Source organism: Lygodium microphyllum, chromosome 27 (genome assembly GCF_053477565.2).
Source record: "Lygodium microphyllum isolate KBCC chromosome 27, Lygodium_microphyllum_v1.1.10, whole genome shotgun sequence".
Lineage (NCBI taxonomy): Eukaryota > Viridiplantae > Streptophyta > Polypodiopsida > Schizaeales > Lygodiaceae > Lygodium > Lygodium microphyllum.
In genome coordinates, this window is record NC_141161.1 from 32,549,134 (window position 1) to 32,575,668 (window position 26,535).

The 26,535-nt window shown below is 43.1% G+C and overlaps 1 protein-coding gene across 2 annotated transcripts in view; it reads left to right on the forward strand.

Moving 5' to 3' along the window:
- LOC148012189 (uncharacterized) overlaps positions 1–26,535 on the forward strand; it is a 78,750-nt gene that overhangs the window by 48,346 nt on the left and 3,869 nt on the right. For both annotated transcript variants that reach the window (XM_087668955.1, XM_087668956.1), the window contains exon 7: positions 22,641–22,748. In XM_087668955.1, the coding sequence (XP_087525081.1) occupies positions 22,641–22,748 (108 nt within the window). The remainder of the gene's footprint in view (positions 1–22,640; positions 22,749–26,535) is intronic.

Here is a 26,535-nt window from a genome sequence, read left to right on the forward strand (position 1 = left end):
TCGATCGATTCACTTGACTATCCTCGTCGTTTCGCCCCTGCAGGATCACTACCTTGTCACCTTTCTTAAATTTGACTGCATCGTGATCCTGTTATGTATCAGGGGCCATCGGTATGTTATGCATCACCACTCTAGGATCCACTCCTTTGAGCTCATGTAAGGACTAGGCAAATGCATCCACGTACTCTTGCAAGAGTGCAATGAGACCGGCCTCTTCCCCCTTGGTTAGGTCATCAAATATAAACACAGGTCAAGGCTTCTTGCCTTCCCTTGCCAAGTTAATTTCCTTGACCTTGGGGGGCCTCTCGATCAATTCACTTGACTATCCTTGTCCTTTCGCCCCCAGCAGGATCACTACCTTGTCACCTTTCTTAAACTTCGTGAAACATTTTGATAGGTCCTACGGTTTCTTCTATTGTTCCGCCTCTGACTTCTTCGTCTCTCCTTTCTTGTCTTCCTTCAATTGTCTGTGCCTCAGGTGGACTGGCAGGTCCCCCTTGGTGCGTCTAGTCCTAGGAGGTCGGGGTATCTTTGGATCACTCTCCGTACTGACCTCCGATTATGGTTGTATCTCAGAGGGTGCTTCTGTCCTAAGAAAGGGTGTTCCCGGTGGTTGGGCTACTCCTGCTTGTTCATACTCCATTGCTCCAACGTGTTCCAACCAAGAGCGATTGCACTCCATCCGCATGATTCCTCTCTCAACCCTGTAGGCATTCCCTCTTTGGGGCTTGGAGTCCGCTCTTATCTACTCTATTACCCTTCCTTCGGTGTCGTATTCTATAGTGTCTATTTCTTCCTTGCTTTCCTCACTAACCGAGAGGCAATCCTCGTACTCATCATCGGAATCGCCACCTTCTGACTGCTCATCATCTCCTAGACTCTTATCTCTAGCTTCTTCCTCATCAGTGACTAAAGCCCAATTGTACAGTAAGTTCAGATCATGCACCTTGGTCCATCTCCATTCGGATCATCCAGGAGGTCTCTGAGAGGCTTTAGATTAGCGGCGAGGTTGCCAGTCAATTTACCTGTCAGATACTCAAGGATTTTGTGAAGTTCAAGCCCATTGTGAAGAACATGGAAAGAGATAGAGGCCTTGGTCAGCTGCTTGAGCTCTTGGCCATCATGCAAAGTGGCATGGGGGACTCCTTCGACACGCTCGTAGTTTTGCAGCCTGTTTGTACATCCCCTCTTCGTCGAAGAATGGGAGATTGATGGTCACTAGGACGTGCATCCAATCTCGCTCATCCTTAGGACAAGGGATGTATTTGGTCAAAGGCCTGTAAGACTTGCTTACTAGCTCATTGCCTCTAAGCATGGCAGAGATGGCATCTAGGTCGACAGGGGTCGTCTTCCAAGTGTGCATCTCGACCCTTACTGCTTCCGTTCGGTTTCCTAGAAAGATTAAACTGTTGCCCTAGTCTTCAGTGACTCGAGCGTTCCTTATCGAGGGTTGGCCTAGCAAAATGTCATAGTCCACGCTCTTCATGACGATGTTCACAAAGAACTGAACACTCGCGAACTTTAATTGCCAATTCTTCAAGACTCCAAATGGCCTTACTTTCGTTCTGTTAGCTAGAGTGACGTTGAACCTAGCTGTTCGATAGGCGGATTTCCCCAAGCCTAGAGCATAGCATGACTCAACACATTCAATCCTGCCCCAGTATCTACGACTCCCCTCTGTGTTATGTCTCCTAGGGCTAGGATAGGCAAGATTGCGTGCGTCTCAGTGCCTTCCCAAAAGGCATTGACGTGTAGTGACTTTGGCACTGAGTGCAGTGTTAGGATGGGTATCTGCGTGACTGCATCGTGATCCTGTAAGTCAGTTGCAACATGCTCCATTGGTTTTTCCACCCAATGTTTCAACTCCTGCCATAGCGTGGGGTGTTGCTTGAGCAGGTCTCCTACAGTCAGAGTCACTGGGGTGGTTACCAACGTCGCGAGGAGGTTGCTGGTTGCTTGCCTCTCTCCTAGTGTTGTGCCTCTTGGCCATTGGTCTTGACTGACTGATTGGTCCATAGCATTTAAACTTGGCCTCGGAGGGGCCGCCTATGGCATGGGTACATTTCTCGACCTTGGTAATGCAGGCGCGACTGGCGTGCTCACGCTAGAGAGATCCTTGATCTCGTCCTCTAGGATAGGCTCAACGTCCTTGATGTGCTCCTGGGCTTTCTTTACCCACTCTGTTACTTTTCCTATTGCTTCGAGTTGGCGCCTAGGATGAGGATACTCCCCTACTTTGGCACTTCCTTTCTCTGTCATCTTTGGAGTGGTAGTCTCTACCTCTGTATCTGTGACCTTCTTGCCGGTCACTAGCGTTGTCGCACCCTCAGTCTTAAGTGTAACCTTTGCCTCAGTCTTTTTCTTCCTTCTCCTTCGGCTCTTCTTTCCTATTGAGGCTGCATCTAAATTGGTGGGACCTAGCAGTGATATGCCTACTTTCTTTGTCTGTGCTTTGGTCATGACATGCAGAGGGATGGGTTTACGTTTAGGGTTTGCAGCCCCAAAAAGGGCCACCATCCTAGACTGAATATGCCTATTTATAGGCCTCTCTCTTATTCATTCCTTACGGCTGATTTATTCTGTCCGTCACCTCTTCTCTCCAGCCCCTCCACTACCCTCACACCCCTTCAGGAGGACATCGCGGTTCGTGGTTCGTGGCTATCTTCCTCATCTTGCTTGTGCTACGACACCCTTGTTTCCTTGTATCACATTCACTCCATGATTCAGAACTTCATCATTTCGTTCGTTAGAGTTTTTTTCTCTCTTCTCTTCTCTTCTCCATGTTTGCCGAGTTCACTCCGTGTTCCTCTCCGCAAACCTACTGTCTCGCTGGTACGTCATCTTTTGACATTGCCTTGACTCGGCGTCTGCTACAGCCAGTCTTTTGGCTCTTGTCCCTGGTACTATCTCTTGTACTTTCGTGACCAAGAACTACATCATGGACATAAGCTGAGTGTTGTCCATGGCATGCGCTAGCTCTTGTATTGTGGAGGTGGTGGTGGTGGTCTAAGGTGTGAGAGTCGAAGAGAGGGGATGCAACAGGGCTTTGCCCTTTCTTGCAACAACTGGAGCTGCTTCAACGGTTTCGCTTGGTTCTCCGTGCCGTGGGCTCAAGGTGGCCATTTCTTTAGGGCCATGGGTCTTCTCTACAGACTTGTGCATGGCCTCCGCCATGTCTTCATCCTCCTTTCTCCTTAGCTTCTCTGCCTCTTCTTCCGCTCTCCTTCTCCTCTCCTCCTCAGCTCTTTGTGATTCTTCTCTCATTTTCTTCATTTCTTTCTCCTATTTTCGCTTTCGTTCTTCTTCCGCCCTTTTGGATTATTTTTGAGCTCTTTTTAGCTTTGCTCGTTCTTCCTTCGTCATTTCCTCTCTTCCTTGTTGATGGGGCTTCGTGGCCTTCTTTTTCTCTTGTGCCTTGGCCCCATTTTGGGTAGCCTGCACTTCCTGACCTCTCCAGTCACTGATGGTTCTCTTTCTGGATTTCTCCACATCAGGGCGCGGCGACTGTTGGGGTATCTCTTTTATCTCCTCCTCAACTTCTTCTGCCTCCTTTATGGCCTCTTGGATGATAGCTGTTAAGACTCCGCCGAATCTAATCATGAAGGCCTTGGAGGCAAGCTTCTTACGTGCTGATTTGGCAGTTAAGGCTAGGGACTCCCCTCCGGCTAGTGTTGCACTTGTGGCTAGGATGGCGGCCAAGGTCTTGATGGTTTTTAAGACAACCCATTCCAATCCACCTCTTCAAGGGACCCTGCGGCTATGCTCTCAAGCAGTGGCATGCTAATCCTGTTCATCAATGCATTGTACCTCTGTCCCAAGAAGAGGGCATGGGCCATCTTTGCTTGTATCCTCGCTTCTGGGTTTGGGATGTTTGCCAGACTTATCCCATCCATCGTGTGCACATCATTCTTATTCACACCCAGCATTGTGTACATGTGTCTTTGATGGCATTTTTCTTTCTTGGGGGCCAAACCTAGGGCCTTCTCCACCATTGCTGCACTTAGGGGTACCTCCACTTGGCGTTCTTCTCCTGCTGTCATGACTGTTATTGTGCCATAGTTTCTTGCATCATCAAAGCTTCTTAAGAACTCTAATCACATGCTATAGTCAACTGCTTGCCCTACTTTCTCCATGTACTTCCGGAGGGTGTATTTGTCCACCAACTACTTTACAGCCGGCTCTTCCAAGATGGCTTTGTTCAGATTTAGCATGTGCTTGAAGGTGAATTGTCTGAAGCCCCTTGTTTCTACGCTTAGGCCGTATCTCGTTTGTTCTTTCTCCGTGAATAGGAGTTAGCCACCTTTATCTTGCCTTGCCATTGTGGGTACCTGTCATTTACCATAGTCCAAAATTAGTATTTCTCAGATGGCTTTTCGGTGATGAGGAAATTGATTTTGCTTCCATGGAGAAAATTAACAAGCTGAATTAAAGACACGAAATTTTCGAACAACAGCCTATTCATTCCCACTCTTTCCTGCTTTTAACTTTGATTAAGTCTTTTTGTTTCCTTCTTGCCTATGTTTACTTAATCACCTAATCACCTTACACCCCTCGGGAAATAATGAGAATCCTTCCTAGGATTGGACATGGGAGGGGGAAGGGCATTTAAGTGCCGTATGATGCTATCTACTTTGGCATAAGCCAATTGTAGAAATTAGGGTTGTATTCCAAGCGGGCATGATGATCGAGATTGCAAGGGCTAACGCATACTTGGGTAATGTAGGTTAGGACATTGATTAGAAAATCACCCGAGTTAATGCGGCTAGCCACATGTAGTTCCTCTTCCGTAAGGATGCGATCAATATAAGGGTGGGCGAAGACCTGGTCATTTAGGTGTTTGTTTCGAGTGATGGCCAAGACCCTGAAAGAGGTTGGTGCTATAAGTTGGGTCATATTTGGTTGTTTTAATTGCACGCCGCTGCTCAGCGTTAGTCATTACTTGGCAACCCTGTTTCTCCCATTGGAGATGTAGGTTACATCATTTTTGAAGGAACGACGAGTCAGATTCAGCGAGGCGAGTGAGTTTCTCAAGCTCAGCAGGTGACGCAGGCCTTTGGGGCTTGTGGTATGATGTTATTAGCCATCTGATGAGCACTTGCTCTTTTGAGATTTTACCATTATTGATCAACTCCTTTGCGACCTTGGGAAATTTTACAGTTATGAACTCATATTTTTCCCAAGTGCAGGATAAAGAACGAACATCAGAGGCAAGGGGTTCATCAAGCAAGTTGAAGTCAAGTCTTTTATAGCTCCTAGCAAACGTGGTGAAAGTGTTGTCCAAGAGCTTGATGCAAGTCACCAAGTCATCTCTCGTATTCTCAGCAAGGTCCTTGGCGATTGTTAGGAATGAATGTCGCTCGTAGGAAGGTCTTAGACCAACTGGTGGTTGCGGTGGAATTGGGCTAGACCGTGATGGTTCTAGTGGTAGCGGACTTGACAGTGGTGTGTCTAAGGGTAGCTCCGTAGTCTGATCCGTGTGTCCAATGTTGCTTTGGGGTACTGAGGGTGGCTCCCGTGGCATAGATTGCGCGTTGCCCTCTTTTTGCGTAGCCACTGGGGTACCAAGCTCTTTAGACTTAGATGATCCTGGGGTATCAAGCTGTTGTTTGGGTCGATAGATGGGTTGGGGTTTTTTGACCACAACTGTTGCAGGTTCTGTAGGCTTTGCAGCTCGGGTTTTTTGGCTTTTCCATGTCTTAGCAGGAGTGTGGCTTCTTGGAGATGGGGTGGCAAGCGATGGTCGTGGTTGGGCTATGCGTCTAGGATTTCCTTTCTTGGGCACCCATATTCAGGTGTTGCCTTCATAGTACCCTTGGGCTTGCAATAGATCTTTGGAGATCCATCGCGGCTTGATTGTGCGCCTACATTGATAGCATTGTGTCGGTTTCTTAGGTCATGAATGATAGTCGTTAGCCTTGTGGGGCTGGGTTTGTTGGCTATGAGCAGGTCGCTTTTGGTGCTTTGGTGCCCTTTTAAGCGTGGGCTCTATGGCTTTGGGGATGGTCTTTGTTGGCGGTGGTCTTGTAGTTTGGATGGGTTGTGATGAGTCACGACCCCCCTCCCTAGGTTCGGTCCTAGGTAGCTCTATCGGTGGCATAGTAGGCTTGAGTGGAGCCTTGCTGCCCTTGCTGAAAGCTGTCCCGATTCGAATGTTGCCAATGACAAGGTGAATATGCTGCAGAAATAATCTACGTTGCAATGTGCTTGTTTCTTGAAAGTACGTCCTAACAGCGATTCCTGACTTGTATCCTTCGTATTTAGCAATACATAGAAGATGACCGATAGGCTCTCAGACTCGATAGAGACTGCGATTTTGCACTTCCCTAGGAGTGCATATGGCTTGCCCCCGAATGGGTTTAGTTTAGTGTTGGTAGGCTGTAGTTGTGGTTGACCAATGAGGGTCCAATGATCATGAGTCAAGACATTGAAGTCAGCTCTCTCGTCGATTAGGACCACAAAAGTGTGTGCGCCGGGCAGTGGCCGTGATGCGTAGGTATGCTGGTGCTACCACCTCTTCATCCTCGTTCTCTAGTCCGGTGATGGTGGCTATGCAGGCATTGACAGGGGCTTCTAGCATAGGGGGCTTATGCAGTGGGTATATGGGAGGGTAGTACTTCTTCATGCGACTGCCATTAAAGAAGCCTATGCCCTCACCTTCAAGGGTTTCAAGTTCTACATTGCCCGTCCTACTAATGGTGCACACTCGAAAGGTCCCAACCCTCGGAATCTCATCTTCTGCTTGTGGCCCTTTATTGAGTAGAGCAAAACAAAGTCTCCTTACTCAAAGTCGCATTGTTTGACGTGCTTATCGAACCACATCTTCCGTCGTGCTTTCTCACAATTAGGGCATGGGTGGCTAGGAGTCAAGTCTCAGTGAGTCGTTCCAATTTCATGAGGCGGTTGGTCCAAGATTCCTTTCCTTCCCATCTCTCCTGCACTACTATCCTCAAGCTAGGGACAAAGAACTCTAATGGAAAAATTGCCTCAGTCCCGTAGGTCAGCCTAAAGGGTGTTGTCGTCGTGTTATGGGTTGAAGGTCTACCACCGGGGCTTAGTGCAGAAGAGGAGTATGGGATTCAAAGTTCAGGAAAAGGAAAAAGATTGGGGTTTTACAATATCCGGGTTTTAGAAATAATTTAGATGTGGAAGAAGAGTTCAAGCTTTTTCTCTATGTAGTTAGCATACATGAATGGAATAAATAACTCTATCTTGATTACATCAAATGCCTTTGGATACATACTCCATAACATAAAGGATATACTCAGATTCTTAATCCAAATATGAATATCAAATGCAAGCTCTAATGGCTCTTATTTCAAGTACATAGATGGATTTCAACTCTAGGGAACAAGTATTATGTTGGTAGACTTCAAATACATTCAAGATTTGGGCCAATGGTACATGAAATGCATTGAAGGAGCATAATTTTAACTTCAGCCCTGTTTTAAAACAGAAAATTCCAGCCCATAATCAAGCTCAAAAAGAGTGCATAAACTCATGTATAAGCTCCTCTAATCATTAATGAGTAAAGTCCTGATGAAAAGAGGTCATTTTCTTCTATTACAACCACATAAATCTCTTGTTTGCTCATAAAAATGGACAAGAACAGTGGGCTGCCCTGTTTATGACTGGTTATTTCAGCCCATAACAGCCCATACACCTTCAAAAAATCACCCTTTGTTTGCCCCAAAGTTAGTCAAGTACTTGGGGTACAAGTCGGGCTTCATTGGACTATGAATAAGGTAGACAAAATGAGAGAAAACGTGCATAAGAGAAGGCTGAATACTTTTCTCTCAGATTTTTCCCTTTTATAGACTCTCATACCATGCATTTTCGTCAGACCAAATGGATAGATAAGTGGAGCTCTCACCGTGTTTGCATCTTCATCTTCAAGTCCTGTTAGTCTCCAGTTTAAGCATGCACCATGGCTTCAGCTCTCTCTAGTTGCAATCAGGCTGTGCAGTCCGCATTTTGCGCCGAAAAATGCGGGCTGCTTCCTGCTTAGGCCCAGGTCACTTTTTGACCTACTCAGGTCACTTGCTGGTCAGATTAGTCTATTACTTCAGGTCCCCCGTGAACCTAGTGGACTTTTGGCATTTTTCTTGAGTTCTAACCATATTTTTACACTTGAATCAATGTGATTTATCCTGCAGATTGTCAATTACTTCCAGCTGACCAAGTTGTAGGTTCCCATAGACTTATTTTTCATCAATATACATGGCACAACTGAAAATTATATGCCAAATACAAAAGAACTTATGTAACTAAGTTGGTTATTGGGTAACAATGACTAAATTTTGTATGCAAATTCCTCATATAACTCCTAGTGAAGTTCTTCTGTGTTCATAAGAATCCCATGATTTATACTATGAATAATAAACTCTTTGACATTCACCCCCTCCTAACCTGTACATCCTCCGGCATGTGCCATTTCATAAGATAACAGGTTAAGGAGGGTCTTCTTCTGATATATCTTCATATTCATCCTCTAAGTCTTTTTCTTCCTGCTTGTCTTCAAGCAGAGGGCTCATATCTAAGTCATCAAGCTCATAAGTTGAAGATTCTCTTCGTTTGAAGAGCTTGATTCGTTTCCCGGCTATTGGTATTTTTATGCCCTAACCACCTGTGTAAAACTATTAGTATATATCAGTCCATACACATTTGTAGGTAGTTATGCATTAACCCGACTTGGTCAAAAGCTTAAGTTCATAGATTATTCCAATTTATCGGCTGGTCTTTTGCTTCCAAGCAATTATCTTTACTCAAGAAAGATATTATATTAGGATGATTATTCATCCTCTTGCAAGATAGCTTGCGTAAGGATCTGCCAACCTCATTCCGAGAATTGGACATTCCCTTGTGATCCAATCACAAGATCATACGATAAAAAAACCCCAACACACAAATAAGCGGGATGCACTATTTTTACAAAGGAAATTTGCTTTTTGTTGATGTTTGATGGTTCAAATGGAATTCATATGAAAAAAAAATGTTTGGACCTTATTTGCATTATGATTGAGGACTGTGCATAAAAGAAATGCAGATACATAATAATAAATAGTTGTAATAATTAAATTATAGCTCGAAAAGTGCATTTTTAGTGTAAAAATGAAGGTTTTATTGGTTTCGGGTGGAAAAAGAGATGCACATGGGATAAAATTCTGAGAAAAAAACATATTTCAACTGTTATAATAAATCCCTAATCACAAAGTAGAAAATAATCTATTTTTATGCACAAATAAATAGATAAAAATAGCTAAAAATAGAAAAAAAAAAGATTTTTGCATTATAAAAATCTAGAAAATTATGATTCGTGGTTGTGGCTAAAAAAAAAACCGAAGCATGAATTTCAACTTCAGTTCAGCTTTGTTTATGTGTTAGAGCTCATTTTTTTTCATTTTATGCAAAAACTACATACAAAACAAAACCCTACACCTACGCAACACAGCATAACCTAGATGTTAGAGCGAAAGGGTGATGTTAAGAGATTAAGAGGGCTGAGAGGGTTTGAATTTTTGAAGCATTTGATTGTGCATTCCATTTAGAATTACGATAATTCAGTTTAAGGGCTAGTAACACGAGAAATCGATGCTAGCCTCCATACATCGAAGCATACGTTTAGTGAAAATCATGAAAGGGCTGTTTTTCCACATCACAAAATGCTGATTTGATAAATATTGTTTGTGCACGAGGATCATATGCACTATGCATGATGCATGACATGGTATCAGTCGTGGATTACATAGCAATTGTCTTCCTAGGTTATGACTTATACGTTGAGTGCAAAGGAACCTTTGCTGTAGGCCAGTTGTATGCTTTTCTTGGGACTGTTTGGTGAGGATTTATATATTTTTGGATCCTGCAAAACAAGAAAATAGTGGAGTTTGTGTGTTATGTCTTATATGTTGGAGGGATGTATCTTGGGGCCAATCCCCGAGGTGTAGGAGAGCAGAGTGTGCTTTTGGCATTGCCCTGAGGCAAGTGTCCAAGAGAAGATGGATTGGATAAGTCCTTTCTGAGCTATTGGGATCTTATCACTGTAGGCCTCATCTTAGATTTCCAAGAGATCATGGCAACAGGGTGTTATGCTAGAGCAACTTTTAGAGGGATTGATTCACCTCATTCTCAAAGGAAGTGGAGATAGACTAGAGATCACATAGTGGAGACCCTTCACATTACTTGGAACTGCCTACAAGATCCTTGCAAAGGCAATTAGTCTCAGATTAGCCCCATTGATGGCAGATATCATTCACCCCACAGATAGGTTTTGTCCAAGAATCTAGCATCTTGGACAATATCTTCACTTTCTGGGAGTCCACAACTTTGGCTAGATCTAGGAACTAGGGCTTTATTGTGCTACTTCTTGACTTTGAGAAGGCATATGATGGCAGTGATTGGGAGTTCCTAAAGGGCATGATGCTAAGGATGGGATTTCCAGAGCAGTGGATCAGAGGAATAGCAGCTCTTTACTCCTTAGCACATAGCCAGGTTATGACTGGTGGGGCACAAGGAGAGAGATTCATCATTCAGAGATCAAGCAGAAAGGGCTGGCTACTAGCTCCCTTCTTGTTCTTGTTTGTAGCTTAGGCCATGAGCTCCTTCTTCAGAGACAGATCTAGCGGTATCAGAGGCATCAAGTTACCCATCCTTGAGTTTGAGGAGCTTCTGGATGTGGAGTTTGTGTGCGGACGACACAACAATCTATCTAGACAAAGATGAGAGTAACTTTGGGGCCTTTGTAACGGCCATGGAGATATTGTAGAGCAACAAGTGCCTTAATTAATTGGCACAAGTCCTATGGATTTCGGGTATGCAACACTAGGCAGCCAGAGTGGTGACCACATGAGGATTTCATGTGGGTTCCCTGCGGGACTACAGTGAGATATCTTGGTTTCCATGTAAGGATTGACATTACCTTAGAACAACACCAACTGGCACCCCTCCTCTTGAGCGTAAGATAGAGGTTTTTTTACTACATCACTTCTTGTTGGGCATTCTCCAAGTCATGCATCGGTTAGGTGAAGCGCCTTATCAAAAACTTTATTTAGTTTGGAAGAGACAGGAGCCCAAGTAGGGCAAAGGTTGGTTGGGAGGTCATCATACAGCCTAGATCTAGGGGAGGGTTGGGGATCATAGACTGATATAGCCGAGCAAAGCCTTGATGCCTAAGCTCATTGTTAGGAGTTTGCTTCCAGGTGAGGAGCCCTGGAAGAAACTTCTGATAGGGAGGCTACGAGCTATGACGCCTGCACAGGGAGGATCATGGTAGCCTAGCATCCACTAGATTTTTTAGGTGATTAGGACGAGGGACTTAGGGAGGAGCTTTGAGGTTAGATTTGCGGCTGCTATTATCAGAGCTTGGAGATTTGTACTACTAGGGCTTCACTAGCTATCCCAACTACAACTGAAGAAACGAGAAGGCAGCCTTTGCTCTTCAATCACCCTTTGAGATTAGACTCCAACCACACTCTTGGAAAGAGGATGTACTTATCATGGGGAGATTCTCTTCACAGGTTGCTATATTAGTGGGAGATTGGTTTGCATTCCAGGAGCTACCACAAGAGACTCAGAGACAGAGACCACAAGTGCTCAAGGGAGCTAGATTTATTTGTTGAGGTTGAGAGAGGGAGTTCCACCTGATTGGAGGACAGATATAGGCACCTCTCTGACTTGGATTAGTTTGTTCTCTAGAGGGGACATTCTTCTAGTAGTCTTTGTGACTAGTACAGACAGGACATTTATTTTTACGATTAAGGAGGATGGCCATCTCTAGCAAGAGGATCTTGACCAGACAACATTCATTGGATGCTCCAAACAAAGGATTAGAGTAGTCACTTTGAGAGGAAGTAGCACATTGACTCAGACCCAACCACCTATTTGGTTGATGGATGGAGATATTGGGCTTACTAGAGGAGATCTCTACAGAGATTATGGTGGGATCCAGGAGAGTGGGTGTGGAGGGATTTGTTCATTGATAGACCTTATGATGTGCCCTTCTTTGGCTACACTACCAGGTTGGGGAGGAGAATACAGATGAGTAGGATTAGAGCATAGCCAACACCCTCCCCCCTTTGGCTCAGAGAGGGAATCACAGAGGAGTTCCTATGCGACTTTTGGAGGAGGCTACATGATAGTTTTGGGCCTAGGAAGATTTCTCTATTCCTATGGCTTGTAGCTCACAGGGGCCTAGAAGTTGGCATGTGACTTGGATACGGTAGGGACCCAATAGCATGCATGAGATGTGACGAGCTAGTGGAGATACAAAGACATTGCCTTTGGGATTGCACTAGAGCCCAAGAGCTTTGGAGGAGAGCCCTCAAGATGGTATTCATGGCACAATAGAGACCATGGTGGCTACTTGGGGGGTTGTAGCATGGGTCATAGATAGAGGCCCAGCATGTGGCTATGAGGATTTTTAGGGGAGCTACTCTTTTCTCATCATTGGACAGCATCTGAACAACATTCTCACTCCAGATTACTCACAAGCATAGTGGACTCAGGGACACTGCCGGAGATGGGAGTTGATTGCCAATATCATAGCCTGGTATATTTGGACTGCGAGATGCAGCCACACTATTGACGTTTTGTATGTATCCACAGTGGAGACCCTATCAAGGATTTGGAGAGAGATCGTCCACACTCTTAGAGGGAGATGGGAGAGGATGCAGGGCAGCTCTGGGAGGATGAGGAAGAAAAGAGATGCTTTTTTTTGGATATGGGATTCAAGCACTTTCTTCCACACTGTCCTTCATATGGTTTGGCATTACAGCCCACCAGATTGGTTGCTCACACAACCATTGTATTTGTGCCATACTTAGTTACTCTTCACAGAGTTCCTTGTACTTTGTATTTTACCTCTAGTTATTCGCCGAGGTGTTATTAATAGAAATTTCTTTTCTTGGAAAACAAATTTTAACAAATTTACGCTCGTATGTATATTTAATCTTTGATAAACAACTAGTAGGAGAATGCTGTGCGTTTCTTAGATTTTTTATGCTGCCATGATGAATCAGGAATGTCTATACTATAAGAGGGTATCTTAATTGTCAGCTAGTAGAGGTTTTTGAGAAACCAGCTTTTGGTAGATGAATAGGTGTACTTCGTTTGGCAGTGATGCTGAAAGGAAGGTTACATTCCAGTCCATAGTGATGTTTTATCATGGTTGGTAGAGCACCCATTGTCATCCGTTTTAGAGCATTTGTACTCCTCGCAAGTGTGATGGCACTTGGTTGATACAGAGTAGCTACACAAATACTAGAATTCTGGATAACGAGATGAGACTATTGGTTGTTCTCAACTTTCCAACTAAATGCTGGAGGAAATGACTGCCCAATACTGACCCCAACTTAAGAGCTCTTGGATTTGAGGATCATGGATAATTAAGTCCTTGGTTTGATACCTTTTGAAAAATATTTTTGAAAAAAATGTTCCTTTTGCTGCAACTTGGGGGTGGGAGACATGTACTTTCATGAATTGAAGATGGACAATTTGTAATGTCAATTATCACATTCATTCCGTTTTCTTCTCTTACTGCAGCTCTAAGCATGATGATTCTGTGAAGGCTTTGTTTGCATCTGTCAGTCTTTCTTTACCTCATTCAGTAGAACTCTTTCCACATGTAGAGCTTGAAAAATTTAAAGACAAGAAAGATGAAGGTTTTTGATTGTCACCAAGCCAACCTATGACAAGTCACAATATTCATTTAATGGATTTTTCAGCACTGAGTCACTAGGGTTTCCTTTTGTTATTTCTTGAGTCTTGCTTCTTTCTTGCTTTTGACCCTCATCCTCATCTACTTGATGAATAGAGTTTAAAGTGCTGGCAAGGACAATCCTTATACACCACACAAATCAGGTCTTTGCTGCTCAGAGCATCATGCCAATGGTTTGCATTGGTGCTTGGGCAATTCAACTACAAATTGAACCTTGTTCAAATTGAAGCTGATACCCAAGCTTGAGTGCAAGTAAACTGATACTCAAGCTTTAGTGTATCTAAGCTAGAACATCCAAGTTCTGAGCAAGCTCAAGTGTAATTGAGCTAAAAGCTAGATCTAGTATTGTATTGAGAAAATCTAGTCTTTGAGCTAGACCAAGTTTTTGTGTTGAGCTGGTGTAGAATTCAATCTTGGGTGGGCCATTTTAAGATTTTTGTTGATGACACAAGACATCAAAAGGGTGGATCTCAATCTCTATCCCTATTTTAAACCTAACCCCATAAGAATTATCTAGACAAGCTGCTCTTGTTGGCACATTTCCAGCTCCATGCTACCCCAAGTCATGTCACATTTGATTTGCGCAGCTCTAAAAGGCATTTCATAAGCTCAAGAGCATTCTGGACTAGCCAGAAGGGGCATATATCTGCTGGTTGTAGACAGCCAAGGAGATATTGCTCATGTGATGGATGAACAAAAAGTGGCTTTTGTGCCTCTGCATAAATGAGCAAACTCTTACCAATGCTGCACACTTAGCAACAGCCACTGCTGAAATTTAATGATAGTCCCTGCACTTCTGCACCATAGCACACCTTGTCACAACCACCTTTTTTTCATTGGTATGAGTTTGGTCTACACAAACAGGTTACTTGGGTATCAAGCCATAGCAAGTGAGGTTAGGCACACTGTTTGTAATCAGGGGGATGATGCTGTTGGCTTGGTAGGAGGGGTGCAGTCACATGAACTCTTGCATAGTAGCTCCACAAGTCATTATTTTTGGTCTGTTTGACCATCTTTTGGCAGCTGTAGGAGCCATCATCCATGCCCATTTGAGCAACCCAACTTGAGATTGTTAGACAACCATGATTCAAGACATAGATGAAGCCCCACATTTTGTGAGGCTGCCAATGGCTCCACAACTTCCAGAAGTCCTTGAGGAGCATCCCTGCCAATTTGAAACTCCTCCCGTAGTTTAGAAATAAAATCATGGGTTATGCACTTGGTATCCCAGACACAGCCACTCCTGAGGGCCTAAGTCATTATTATTGGTCTGTTTGACCATCTTTTGGCAGCTGTAGGAGCCATCATCCATGCCCATTTGAGCAACCCAACTTGAGATTGTTAGACAACCATGATTCAAGACATAGATGAAGCCCCACATTTTGTGAGGCTGCCAATGGCTCCACAACTTCCAGAAGTCCTTGAGGAGCATCCCTGCCAATTTGAAACTCCTCCCGTAGTTTAGAAATAAAATCATGGGTTATGCACTTGGTATCCCAGCCACAGCCACTCCTGAGGGCCTTGCTCCACCCACAAGAGCAGATTTCCCCTTGAGAGTCAAAGCAGCCTCAGCCAAATTATCAACTACTTGGTGGGCCTTGGAGTGGATGACCACAACCACCATCCACTCCAAGAAGTTGCCAGTGACTTTCTATGCTCATGAATATTGTCTAGCCCCCAAAATATGATATTATTTTAGTCAAGAGCCACCCTCCCTATTACCTGCAACTATGAAAGGAACTCCAATCTCAGTATAATGGGCCATCCTAGGCAGCTGTTAGGACTCCTAGAAAAAGATTGAATTTGTTGGGATGACCTACTGGAACCTGCTTGAAATGATTCTGATAAACCTCTCAAAGTCAATTTTCCTATTGCTCTGCACTCTAGATCCCAAGTGCGCATTGATCTACCATAAGAAAACTCTTTGCCATGCCATGTTTGTTATAGAATCTGAAGCTCCATCATTCCTGGCTGACAAAAAATTTGCAATAAGGTCTTACAAGTGCCACCTAAAACCTATTTACAAGAAATTAAACTCTTGACTTGACACCACCATAGCTGCCTCCATCCACCTCACCTGCCCTCAAGCATCTCTACCATCTTGCTACCATCTCCCATGCTACAAAGGTTGGGCGGTGTCGCAGCGCGTAGGGTTGAAGGTCACCATAGGGGTTTGGCAAGAAAACTAGACAAGATAGATGGAAATGTGTCTTCAAGAGATAAGTAGATTATAGTGAATGTTTGAAGCTTCAAGAGGTACTTCATGTTCAATCACAGGGGTTTGAGAGAGAAGAATGTATGGGGGTTCAAGAGCTTAGACTCCAGAGATAGTAGAGATAAGAGAAGGGTTAAAGGTTTCAAGCCAAGTTCTTGAAGATATTGATAGATCTTCCAATTGCATGTTCTTAGCAAAGATCGCAAGAGTATTATCTCATAAGTTCTAACTCAAATCATACTTGTTTTCTTGACTGTAAGAGCAATCACAAATTATAAAATCAAGTACAATATGCTATCATGTATCATAAACAACTCTGTATCCCATCATTCATACATGATGCCATAGCACGAATCAACTTTGCATGATTACATTCAATGTACACTGTTAGGGACAAAAGCTTATGAGTCAATTACAAGGCTTGTAGAGTAAAGAGACTTGCTTCAAGAGAGCTTCAAATTGAGTGCCTGATAAGGATAAGTTACCACAACCAAGAAATAAGAGAAAAAGCTCCTCTTAATTCAACTCAAAGCATCTATGAATGATCTACAAACATTGCCCTGCCATAGGGGCACATAATACTTGCATATTTTGACAAGATGTCTTCTGTAGAGTAATAAATGAACTAAAAGAACATTGCTGTAGCTAATTCTCTGAATATGGCTGAAGATATCAGCCCCAAATTAGCCCAAATATCTTCCGGAATTCACCTCTGATGATAGCATAAACTTCCCCTAACACAATGTCGGTGCGTTTGGTATCGAGAGTTCACCACGGGGATAAGAGATAGCAGGGTGAAGATAGATTCAGGGAGAGGAGTAGATAGAAGAGAAGGGATTCGAAGAAATTGAAGACGTAGAAGAATACTCCCAAAAAGAATTAGAAAATGTAGAAGAATACTAATAAAGATGAAGCATGTTAGTTTATTCCTGCATTATGAGAAGATAAAACTCTAATAGACAAAAACGTGTGTAAAATAATACCTTCCTCTATACTGCTCAGATCGCCAATCTGATGCTTCCATTGGCTCCAAAAGGGGGGTAAATTACCAGCATGCCCAGCCAGAATTCTGCCAGGACCTAGGTCACTCCCTCTTCATCTCCTACTTCAGAGTGCTGTTCACTGTTTGAAAACAATGATCACGCGTCGCGTGATTTCGCCAATCTCTCTTTTTACATAAAATCCTCTCAAATTAGCTGAAAGCTACATGCTTTCTTTTACATGTTATCCTAATCTAGAAGTTGTATATAGTTTTATGGATTTTTACAAGAGATAATATCTAGAATATCAAAAATTGGCTAAAACTTGTCCAAAAATCTAATATTTTTGAACCATGGACACTAACACTAATGTCTAAAATGGCATTGGCTCTCTAAATCAATAAGAAAGCCACACTCTAGATTTTTTTACACGGTGTGCGCATAGTGGCACGATAGCGGTCTACAAGTTCATTCCAATTATCTAGGAGTGAGAGCAGCAAAGGTCAAGATCTTCTTGAGGATTGTCAGATTTTGTATAGGATACTAGACCTACAGAAGCAAATAAGCTCTTGTTGGCATTATTTGTGGCAATAAACTTTTAGTTCACATGTTGCAGTGCAGTTGATGCAGTTTAAGAGAGCCAAAGGCCAAACCATACGGGTTAGGATTCTTTCCCACCTTTGCCACGAGGAAGATTAGATTGTCTATTGCCCAGGTTTAAGAGGCCAGATTGTCAAGGATGAGCATAAACCCAAGGATCTAGATTAGTGTTTGCAGAAGATTCAAAGTTGAGGGAAACTTTGAAATAGAAATGGAAATGAAAACGGAAACATAACCAGAAATTCAAACTTTTTGAGAAGAGAAAAAGAAACACCAAATGGGAGAGGAGAGGGAAAGAGGGACAAATGTGTAAAGAGAGAAAGGGAGGGGGATTTTAAGGGGAGAGATAATGAAAGAGTACGAGTGTCTTAAAGAGGCAGTGGGCTATGTTTGGCCTTACATAATGCTTTTTCCTCAACAAATGTAACACTTGGAATTCCAAATTCCTATTGAAGATCCCTATTGAAGAGGAAAACATAAAGGGAGACCTTTCCAATCCAAGGGGAAACACCATGTGCCACAGATGTTTCCCTTGAAAAACTGTTTTTGGATTTCTTGAGATGTTTTCAAGGTTTAGGTACCTCAAACATGTGTTTTTAGGTGTGTCCCACTTCTAAGAGGAGATTGATTATGTTTTTTTTGAGAGATGTAAAGAGAAGAAGAGATGTATTTTGAGAAATGAAATGATGGAGTGAAATCATAGAGAGGGCTATTAGTCTCTTCTTGTTAGCCCTTAAGAGAGAGGAGAGATTGCCTAAATGCAAGTGGATGACATAGAGAGAACACATAGCCAAGATAGGGATTGTTGGTTTATAAAGGAAGCTAGGGTAGAGTAAAAGTACTATGCACAAACTACCTTCTAGGCTTAAGATGAGATAGAGTCATTAGAGACTTTTTTTGCATGATAGGCCTTAGGTACTTGAGGTAGGGGTCAAGATGATTGAGGAGGATAGATATATCCATTGCCTAGAAACCCAAGGTAAAACCAACATTCCTCCTTGGAGAGGGTGGTAATGACCTGATTAATCAACAATTGCAGCAAGCATAAAATTCACATAAACTAAAAATGCACACTTTACCATTTTAATCTTGGACAATGGATAGCCTATTGGCCTTGAAATTGGTGTATGACTTAGATTCTCTGATCTCCACTAATCCAAGTGCCTCTTGTTATCAAAACTGACCAGCAAGCCTTCAAACTAATTTGTTCCTTAGTTTGCTTGAGATTGGCCTTCACCTTGCTCCTTGAAAGACAAATTAAGCCCCAAATCTGATATGGACTTGTTGGCCTCGTGAATCTCCTAGAAATTCTTTAGTTTCAGCTATTGGAATTCAAATCCTAGGCTCTCAAATTTGAGCATGCATCTGGAGGTGGCTATCAAACTCTAATTTGTAGTATAAATTAGGGTTTACAGTATATATTTTCTAATATCTCCACCTTTTGATGGCTCAAATGGTTGGATTTTGTTGGGATAACTTGAGAAATGGTTGTGGGATGAGAGAGAATAATGTAGAGAGAGAAATTTTAGAGTTTTATCGTAAGAAGGGTTGAAAAATTATTGCTACCCTGCTCAAATGGTCATGGAAGTTGTCACCCCACAGCTTGGGAGTACCAAAAAGGTTGCTACTTATATCTTGTCATTGCAAGCCAGTTTGTATATCAATGGAGCCTGGACTAAAGTTGTCCTTGCATGATAAGAATGATTTGTTTGATATTCATATGTATACTCCAGCAGTTGGATGTCTCATTTACCTATGCAACACAAGACCATGCATTTAGTTTGCAGTTTCAGCCTTGGGTAGATATATGCACCACCCACACATGCCACATTGGCAAGTTGTCAAGCGTGTTTTCCATTACTTGTAGGGTACTAGGACTCTTGGATTGCTTTATGCCAAGGGGGGACCACTATAACTACATACTTACAATGATTCGGATTGGGTTTGTGATTTTGATTCTCGTCACTCCTCTAGTGGTAATTGCTTCTTTCTTGGCTCATCTTGCATATCTTGTCTTAGCAAGAAACAATCCACTATTGCCACATCGTCATGTGAAGCAGAATACAAGGCCACTTTCACTACCACAGTTGAATGCATATGGCTTAGACACTTGTTGGCTGATTTAGATGTATTTGCCACAGAGCTTACTCTGTTCACTGAGAGTTAGAGTGCCATTGTAGTGGCATAGAACCTAGTGTTTCATGCATGCACGAAACACACAAAGATCCACTATCACTTTGTTAGAGAGAGGCTACATTCAAGTGATATCAACCTTGTCTACTATCCTACCACTAGTAATGTGGCAAACATCTTCACCAAAGCTCTTCCTCATGACAAGTTTGAAGCATTCTGCAATGTTTTAAATTTGATCTCCTTTGATGGATGATCCTTGTATATTGATCACTTTTCACTCTAGGGGGGTTTGTTGGGTTTGACTTATACCTACGCTCACAGAGGAGTGTCTGTGATCCTCGGTATAACACTGGGGCACTTTTCACTCTCCTTTACGAGAGGTTTTTCTCCCCAGATTTATTCTCTTTTATTTTATGTGCTTGTGTGACATAGTTCGGGTACTTATCGTGTTTTACACCTTTTAGGTACGAACACACTCTAGCAATCCCTAGGTTTAAGGGTTGTACTTTGTACTTGCAATTTACACTGTTTAGATAATTGTATTGGGTGTCATGCCTTCACTCTCACACAGTCTCTTCACTGTCAATTGTACTCTAAGCTAAGCTTGAGCTTCGATCTCTGTGCATTCTCTCACCTCTCACAGAGGATAAAGAAAACTACAAGGGATGTGTTAATGATTGGCATCCCCTGGATAGGCAGGACATGTGGCAAGTTGCAGTAGGCAAGACACGTGGCAATTTGGCCATATGGCAGGTGATGTTAGTAGGTGACACTCAGTGCAAGTGCCATGTGGCAGTCCACACACTTTTAGTTATTCTGATCACAGGTTTCTAGATTGTTGATCATGGAGACTGCTTCGAGGTTCACAAATTGTGAGATCTTTGAGTTGGAGACATACGCAAACATACTCTTTGCGCCCGCGTGCATATCTGCTTTCCTATACAACATTCTTCATTGCAGATTTTCTGTGTTTCATTGTGTCTTTCTCTCTCTCTCTCTATTCACTCTTTGTCTTGGTCATACGCTTTCACACTACTTCACTCTGATAGGGTGCTTGTGGATATTATACGGAATAGTTTTATTGTGACCTTATTCAGGAAGTGTCTCCCTTGATATCAGACACACTATCTCCTTAGCGGACCAAGATGGCAAACAATTTGCTCTTGAGCCGTCTCATTAGCATTATCCTTCATTGTTGCTCGAGCTTCAGACCACTTTGTAAAGTAGTCTATCGCTACAATAATATAACGCTTCCGCTAGTCAATGAAGGATATATTAGTCCAATAAAATTGATACCCCATTTTTCAAAGGGTAATGTAACTAAAATAGGATTTAGCGGCTCCCTATGATTCTTCCTAGCATTGTGTCTTTGGTAGACATCATAGTGCTTAACATAATTAAAAGCATGCCATTTTGTTGGCAGGAGCAGCAGCAAAGAATTGAGAATAGACCAGCAAAATATTTGAACTTGAGTGTGTCAAGAGACACAATAAGATTAGTGTTGAACAACACTAGTTAGTATCAAGAGATACTATGTACTTGATGTTGATCTTGATGTTGAGTCTTCTTCTTGCTGATTTGAAGGGGTAGCTTTGCTGAGAACTGAGTATTGTAGCAGATCAGAGAGTCAGTGTCATTATTGAGCCAAAGGAAGTAAGAAAATGAAGTAAAATCTGAGCTTGGAGATTAATGTTTAGGGTTTTGACAGGTGACTGGTATTTTGCTTATTGGTACTCATAAAGATAGCCATTTGAGAAACCCTCTAAGCTAGAGAGACCTTAGATGTATAACTTCAAATGCCCTCTGGTAATGGACAGCATCATTGCATGTACAGGCAGTAGGCCACTTTGTCTTCATGTTCTGGTGTAGGAGCATTCTAAATCCATGCTGATTCTATTTTTGTGTTGCTGAATTTATTTGTTTAAGTCTAAGTGCTTGCAAAGTTAAGATTCATTACTCTTTGATTCACCAAAGGCTGGTTTCAACCTCACCTTGCTTGCTGTTTAATATGCTGCAGTTGTCAGCCACAATGTTGATTTTGCTGTGTTTTGACCTTTGTGCGGTATTGCGAATTCCTCCTAGAGTTCATAAATATCTGCTTCCTTCCTGCCTCCATATTACTGTGTTTTACTGTTGCTAGGGTGTACACAGTTGTATTTTCTCCCACTCCAACACTTGTGTTGAATATTTGGCCAGGGTCCTTGTACGTTGTTAGCATCTGATCTTCTTTTCATCTTTGACTAGCAAACGAATTGCCTACATAACAATGCTCAATAGAATCTCTCCAACATAAATGATATCATGAATCGCTCATGCAATTTTTGACAAGGGAATGAGCCCATCCACACACAGTGTTTGTGTCTCCATCCATTTTCTGCATGTTCTCTATTGCATGGTTTAACTAGTTAAGTCTGCATAAGATAGGTATAGAATATGCCATGCAAGTCTAGATAAATGACTCAAAGTTAAAATATTTCCTTAAAAAGTTTGTATCTTATAAGTGCACAATTATAAGATTTGAGTGTGTTTTCACTCTCTTTTTAAAATAGCTTTAGCCCACTCTCCTAACATGTATACATTGTAACCTGAGATTCCCGACTGAATCAAGTTGAGATGTCATCATTGAAGAATGCTTAAGACCATTGATTGATTCAATCAATTCGAGGGACTTGATTGAGTGATGACATCTATACAAGCCAACTGCATCAGCTACACACAAACTTGAAGAGACAATTACATCCTTGTACAACCAAGAAGAAAATAATTTTCACCTCAATTTACTTTATTTTTATAAGGTTTTCATTCTAAAATATTCTATAAGCATATAAAGAGAGCGAGTGCATGTTTTATAAGATATTTGTCTAAGTTCGAACAGTTAGTTTATCAATTTCATCTACATCAAAAGGATTAACAGGATTAACTTTCTATGATGGCATTATTGTAGTTTTGCAAACTCACACATGTAGAGCTGCTATGTTGATAAATATTTTTGTGATGTCAGATGATGCTTGCAAGCAAAAAGATGATTCCGTACATACGATTCTCTTTGTTCCCTTGCAATCAAGACGTTGAATACAATTTCCCTCCAGTTACTACACCTTTTGCACAGGTATAATTTGTGTGTGTGTGTGTGTTTGTTTTGTTTTGTAATGAGTTGTTTTATTATATCATGTTATAGTACAAAAGGAAGAGTTAGGGCACACACACACACACACTCTCTCTCTCTCTCTCTCTCTCTCTCTCTCTCTCTCTCATGAAGATAATTGAATTAAATGGTAATATTTATATTAGACCATTAGGTCAGCTAAGAAAAACAAAACAAACACAAATCAAGCCGAAAGGCCTCTAAGAGCATAATACATAAATATCACACAGAAAGGACACCTGGGGTGGAGTGAACAATATTGAGCCAAGGAGTAGCAATGTCAGGAAGAACCCGGTCAGTTGAAATCATAGAGGAGATCTGCCATAACAATAAACCATGAACATGGGCCACATGACCATGGATACTCGAGGTAGAATAAAAAATGAAGACATTTCAAGTATGTCAAATATGCCACAGAGCTGTCCAATGAAGGAAATGGAAAAGGCAAGAATGATTTGATTGCAAGGCGGACATAGAAGGCATCCTTGCCATAATCCACGAACGAGTTGATATCCGCTGTTGAGTCACTGAGGACCACACAGAAGAAACAAAAATCCAAATTTGTCGAGCAACATGGCAAGAGATGAAGAGATGAAGCAATGTCTCATTGCATGTGTCAGAGTGCAGCGATGTGGAAGCGTAGGACAAAGACTAAGAGAGAGTGAACACAAAGAGAAGAGAGAGAGAGAAAAGGAGACAGTGCAAACTCAGAAAATCTGCAGTGTGGTATGCTGTATAAGAGTGCAGAAATATACACGAGGGCAGAGGAAATTTCTGCGTGTGTCTTTGTCTTGATGACCTCAATCTCCGCCAGCCCGAGCACAGTCAGTCTCAGCCAACAGATCTCAAGATCAGAATCTGAATGAATGTCAACAATGTGCTGGAGGACTGCTATATAAAGCAGAAAGAAAAGGCATAAAAATGACCAGGTCAGCCAACTGCAATAAATAATGCCAAATAACTGTCTGACTGTACTGTCCGACTGCAGGCTGCCATGTGGCACCTGCGCAGACTGCTGACGTGGCTGTTGACGTGTCCTGCTGATGTGGCACTGTACTGCCTCTGCTGCTGTGGTGTCCTCTGTCATATGCTGTACACTGCTGTACCAAACCCTAACTGTGCAGAAACCCTAACATAGCCTGTCCAGGGGATGACTCTACCTCGAACACCCCCTCTCAGATCTTGGACGAGGCATCAAGCTGAGGGATCTGGAATGCTGACGAAGTAAAGCCTGGGGAAGTGCCTTTGTGAACAAATCTGCAAGATTATCCTCCGTCTTGCAGTACTCCACATCAATGGTCCCATCCAGAAGCTTCTCTTGAATGAAGTGATACTGGATCGCAATGTGCTTGGTCCGGGCATGGAATATAGGATTCCGTACCAAGGAAATGCAACTCTCATTGTCACACCGCAGAAGAGTAGGACGAGTCTGGGGGCAGCCAAGCTCCTCCAACAATCTCCGAAGCCACACAACCTCACACGTGGTGGAAGACGCAGCTCGATACTCCGTGTCAGTAGAAGAAAGGGCTACCGTGGGCTGCTTCTTGCTACTCCAAGAGATAACACCTGTACCCAAGGTAAAACAGAAGCCGGTAGTAGACCGCCGGTGGTCCACATTGCTAGCCCAATCCGAGTCACTCCAACCTGCAAGAACAAGATCTGAAGCATCTATACCTGCTGGATAAGAAATCCCTAAGTTAGAGGTCCCCCTCAAATACCGCAGAATCCTCAGGGCAGCTTGCCAATGCACCTGTTTAGGTTCACTCATGAGCCCCACCAAAAGACCCACAGCAAAACAAAGATCAACACGAGTGTTGAGAAGCCAAATCAAGGATCCAATCAACTAACGGTAGTGGGAAGCATCCGTCAAGCGAGAATCTGAGTGTGAAGTGGCCTTCCAGTTCGGATCCATAGGAGTAGAAATGGTTTGATAAGTCTCCATCTCAAAAGTCACCAAGAGCTCCTGTATATATCTTTGCTGAGAGATGAAAATCCCCTTGCGAGATTGATAAATCTCGTGACCCAAGAAGAAATGAAGGAGCCCCAAATCTGTCATCTGGAACATCCGATGTAAAGCTGTCTTGGTCTCTCGGACCTTTTAGACCTAATCCCCTATCAGAATCAAATCATCAACATACAACACAAACAACACACGACCAACCTCGGAAGTGTGCACATAAAGTTGCGGATCGGCCTTGGAGCACCAATATCCCAACTTCGACTGAAGAAATGAGTGAATCTTCTCGTTCCATGTATGCGGAGCCTGCTTAAGGCCATACAAGGCCTTCTTCAACCTGTAAATTGTCCCATCTGAGGATCCAAAGCTAGGAGGTTGCTCGACATAGATCTCCTCCTACAAGTCACCATTTAGAAAGGCTGACTTCACATCCAACTGATAGACAGGCCATCTCCTATGGCCAGCCAAGGCAAAAATAGCTCGAATAGTCGCCATATGAACAGTGGGGGCAAAAGTATCATGGAAGTCAATGCCTGGGCATGGAGTAAAACCTTTAGCAACAAGATGATCCTTATGCTTGTCCAAAGAACCATCGCTAAGGTACTTGGTCTTGAAGATCCACTTGACGCCAATCACCTTCTTGTGAGAGGGATGAGGCACAAGAGACCAAGTGCCATTCCTCTCAATAGTCTCCAACTCGGTTTCCATAACCTTCCGCCAATGATCAGACTGCAAAGCCTTCTTCACTGAAGTGGGCTCACGATCTTGCATAACACGGGTCATCAAACAATAGTTAGAGCAAACAAGCTCTGAAGAATGTGCCCGAGTCCTCCGTGACCTCCGTGGTCCATCCTGCGGTTCCCACTCCTCAGGGACCCCCTCGATCCCTGAATCTCGGAGTGTGTCATGGGCCCAACGAGGAGGAGGCCGGCGGACCTCTCCCTGTCGCTCTCCATCTGCTGAAGACTTGGGAACATCCACTGGCGGAAGCTTCTCGGGGGTGGCCGGTGAAAGGGAAGACTTTGAATCAGAAGAAAAATCTCCATTAAAAGACTCTAGCTCCAAAGGAACTATCTTGGGAGCCCAACTCTCCCCTGGATCTCCAAGAACGGGGTGCTCCTCACCCCCCTCTGTGTCCGGAACTTCCACAAACTGCACATCTCGGCTCGTGTAGACATCCTGCTTGACGGGATCAAACAGACTATAACCTTGGGACTGGGAGTTGTAGCCAACAAAAACATGTCATTGGGAAGCTGTCTCAAACTTGTCACGCTGAGTCTTCAGAATGTGGACATAAGCGTCACACCCAAAGATCCTGAGACAAGAGACATCAGGCTTCGTCCCAAAGTAAGCCTCGAAAGGAGTCATCCTGTCAATTGCTGAAGTGGGAGATCGATTGAGGATATGAACTGCGGTAGCCACGGCCTCGGACCACAGAAACTGAGGTGTTTGTTGCGGTGTTCCATCACGGTGTGCGCCATCTCGATCACACTTCTGTTCCTCCACTCGAAAATGCCATTCTCTTGAGGAGTGTTGGTGTTAGCAAACTCCTAGTGAATGCCCCTATCTGCACAAAAACTCGCAAACTCATTAGACATAAATTCACTGCCCTTGTTTGAATGCAAGGTCTTTAGTTGCTGGGCCAGATTGGTTCTCCTCAAAGAGAAGCTAATCCTTGAAGTGGGAGAAAGCCTTCAACTTCAAAGTCAAGAAATAGGCCCAAGTCATCCTGCTGTAGTCATCGATGATCAACATGAAGTGCAAGCTCCCCTTCAGGGACTTGATCCTCATCGG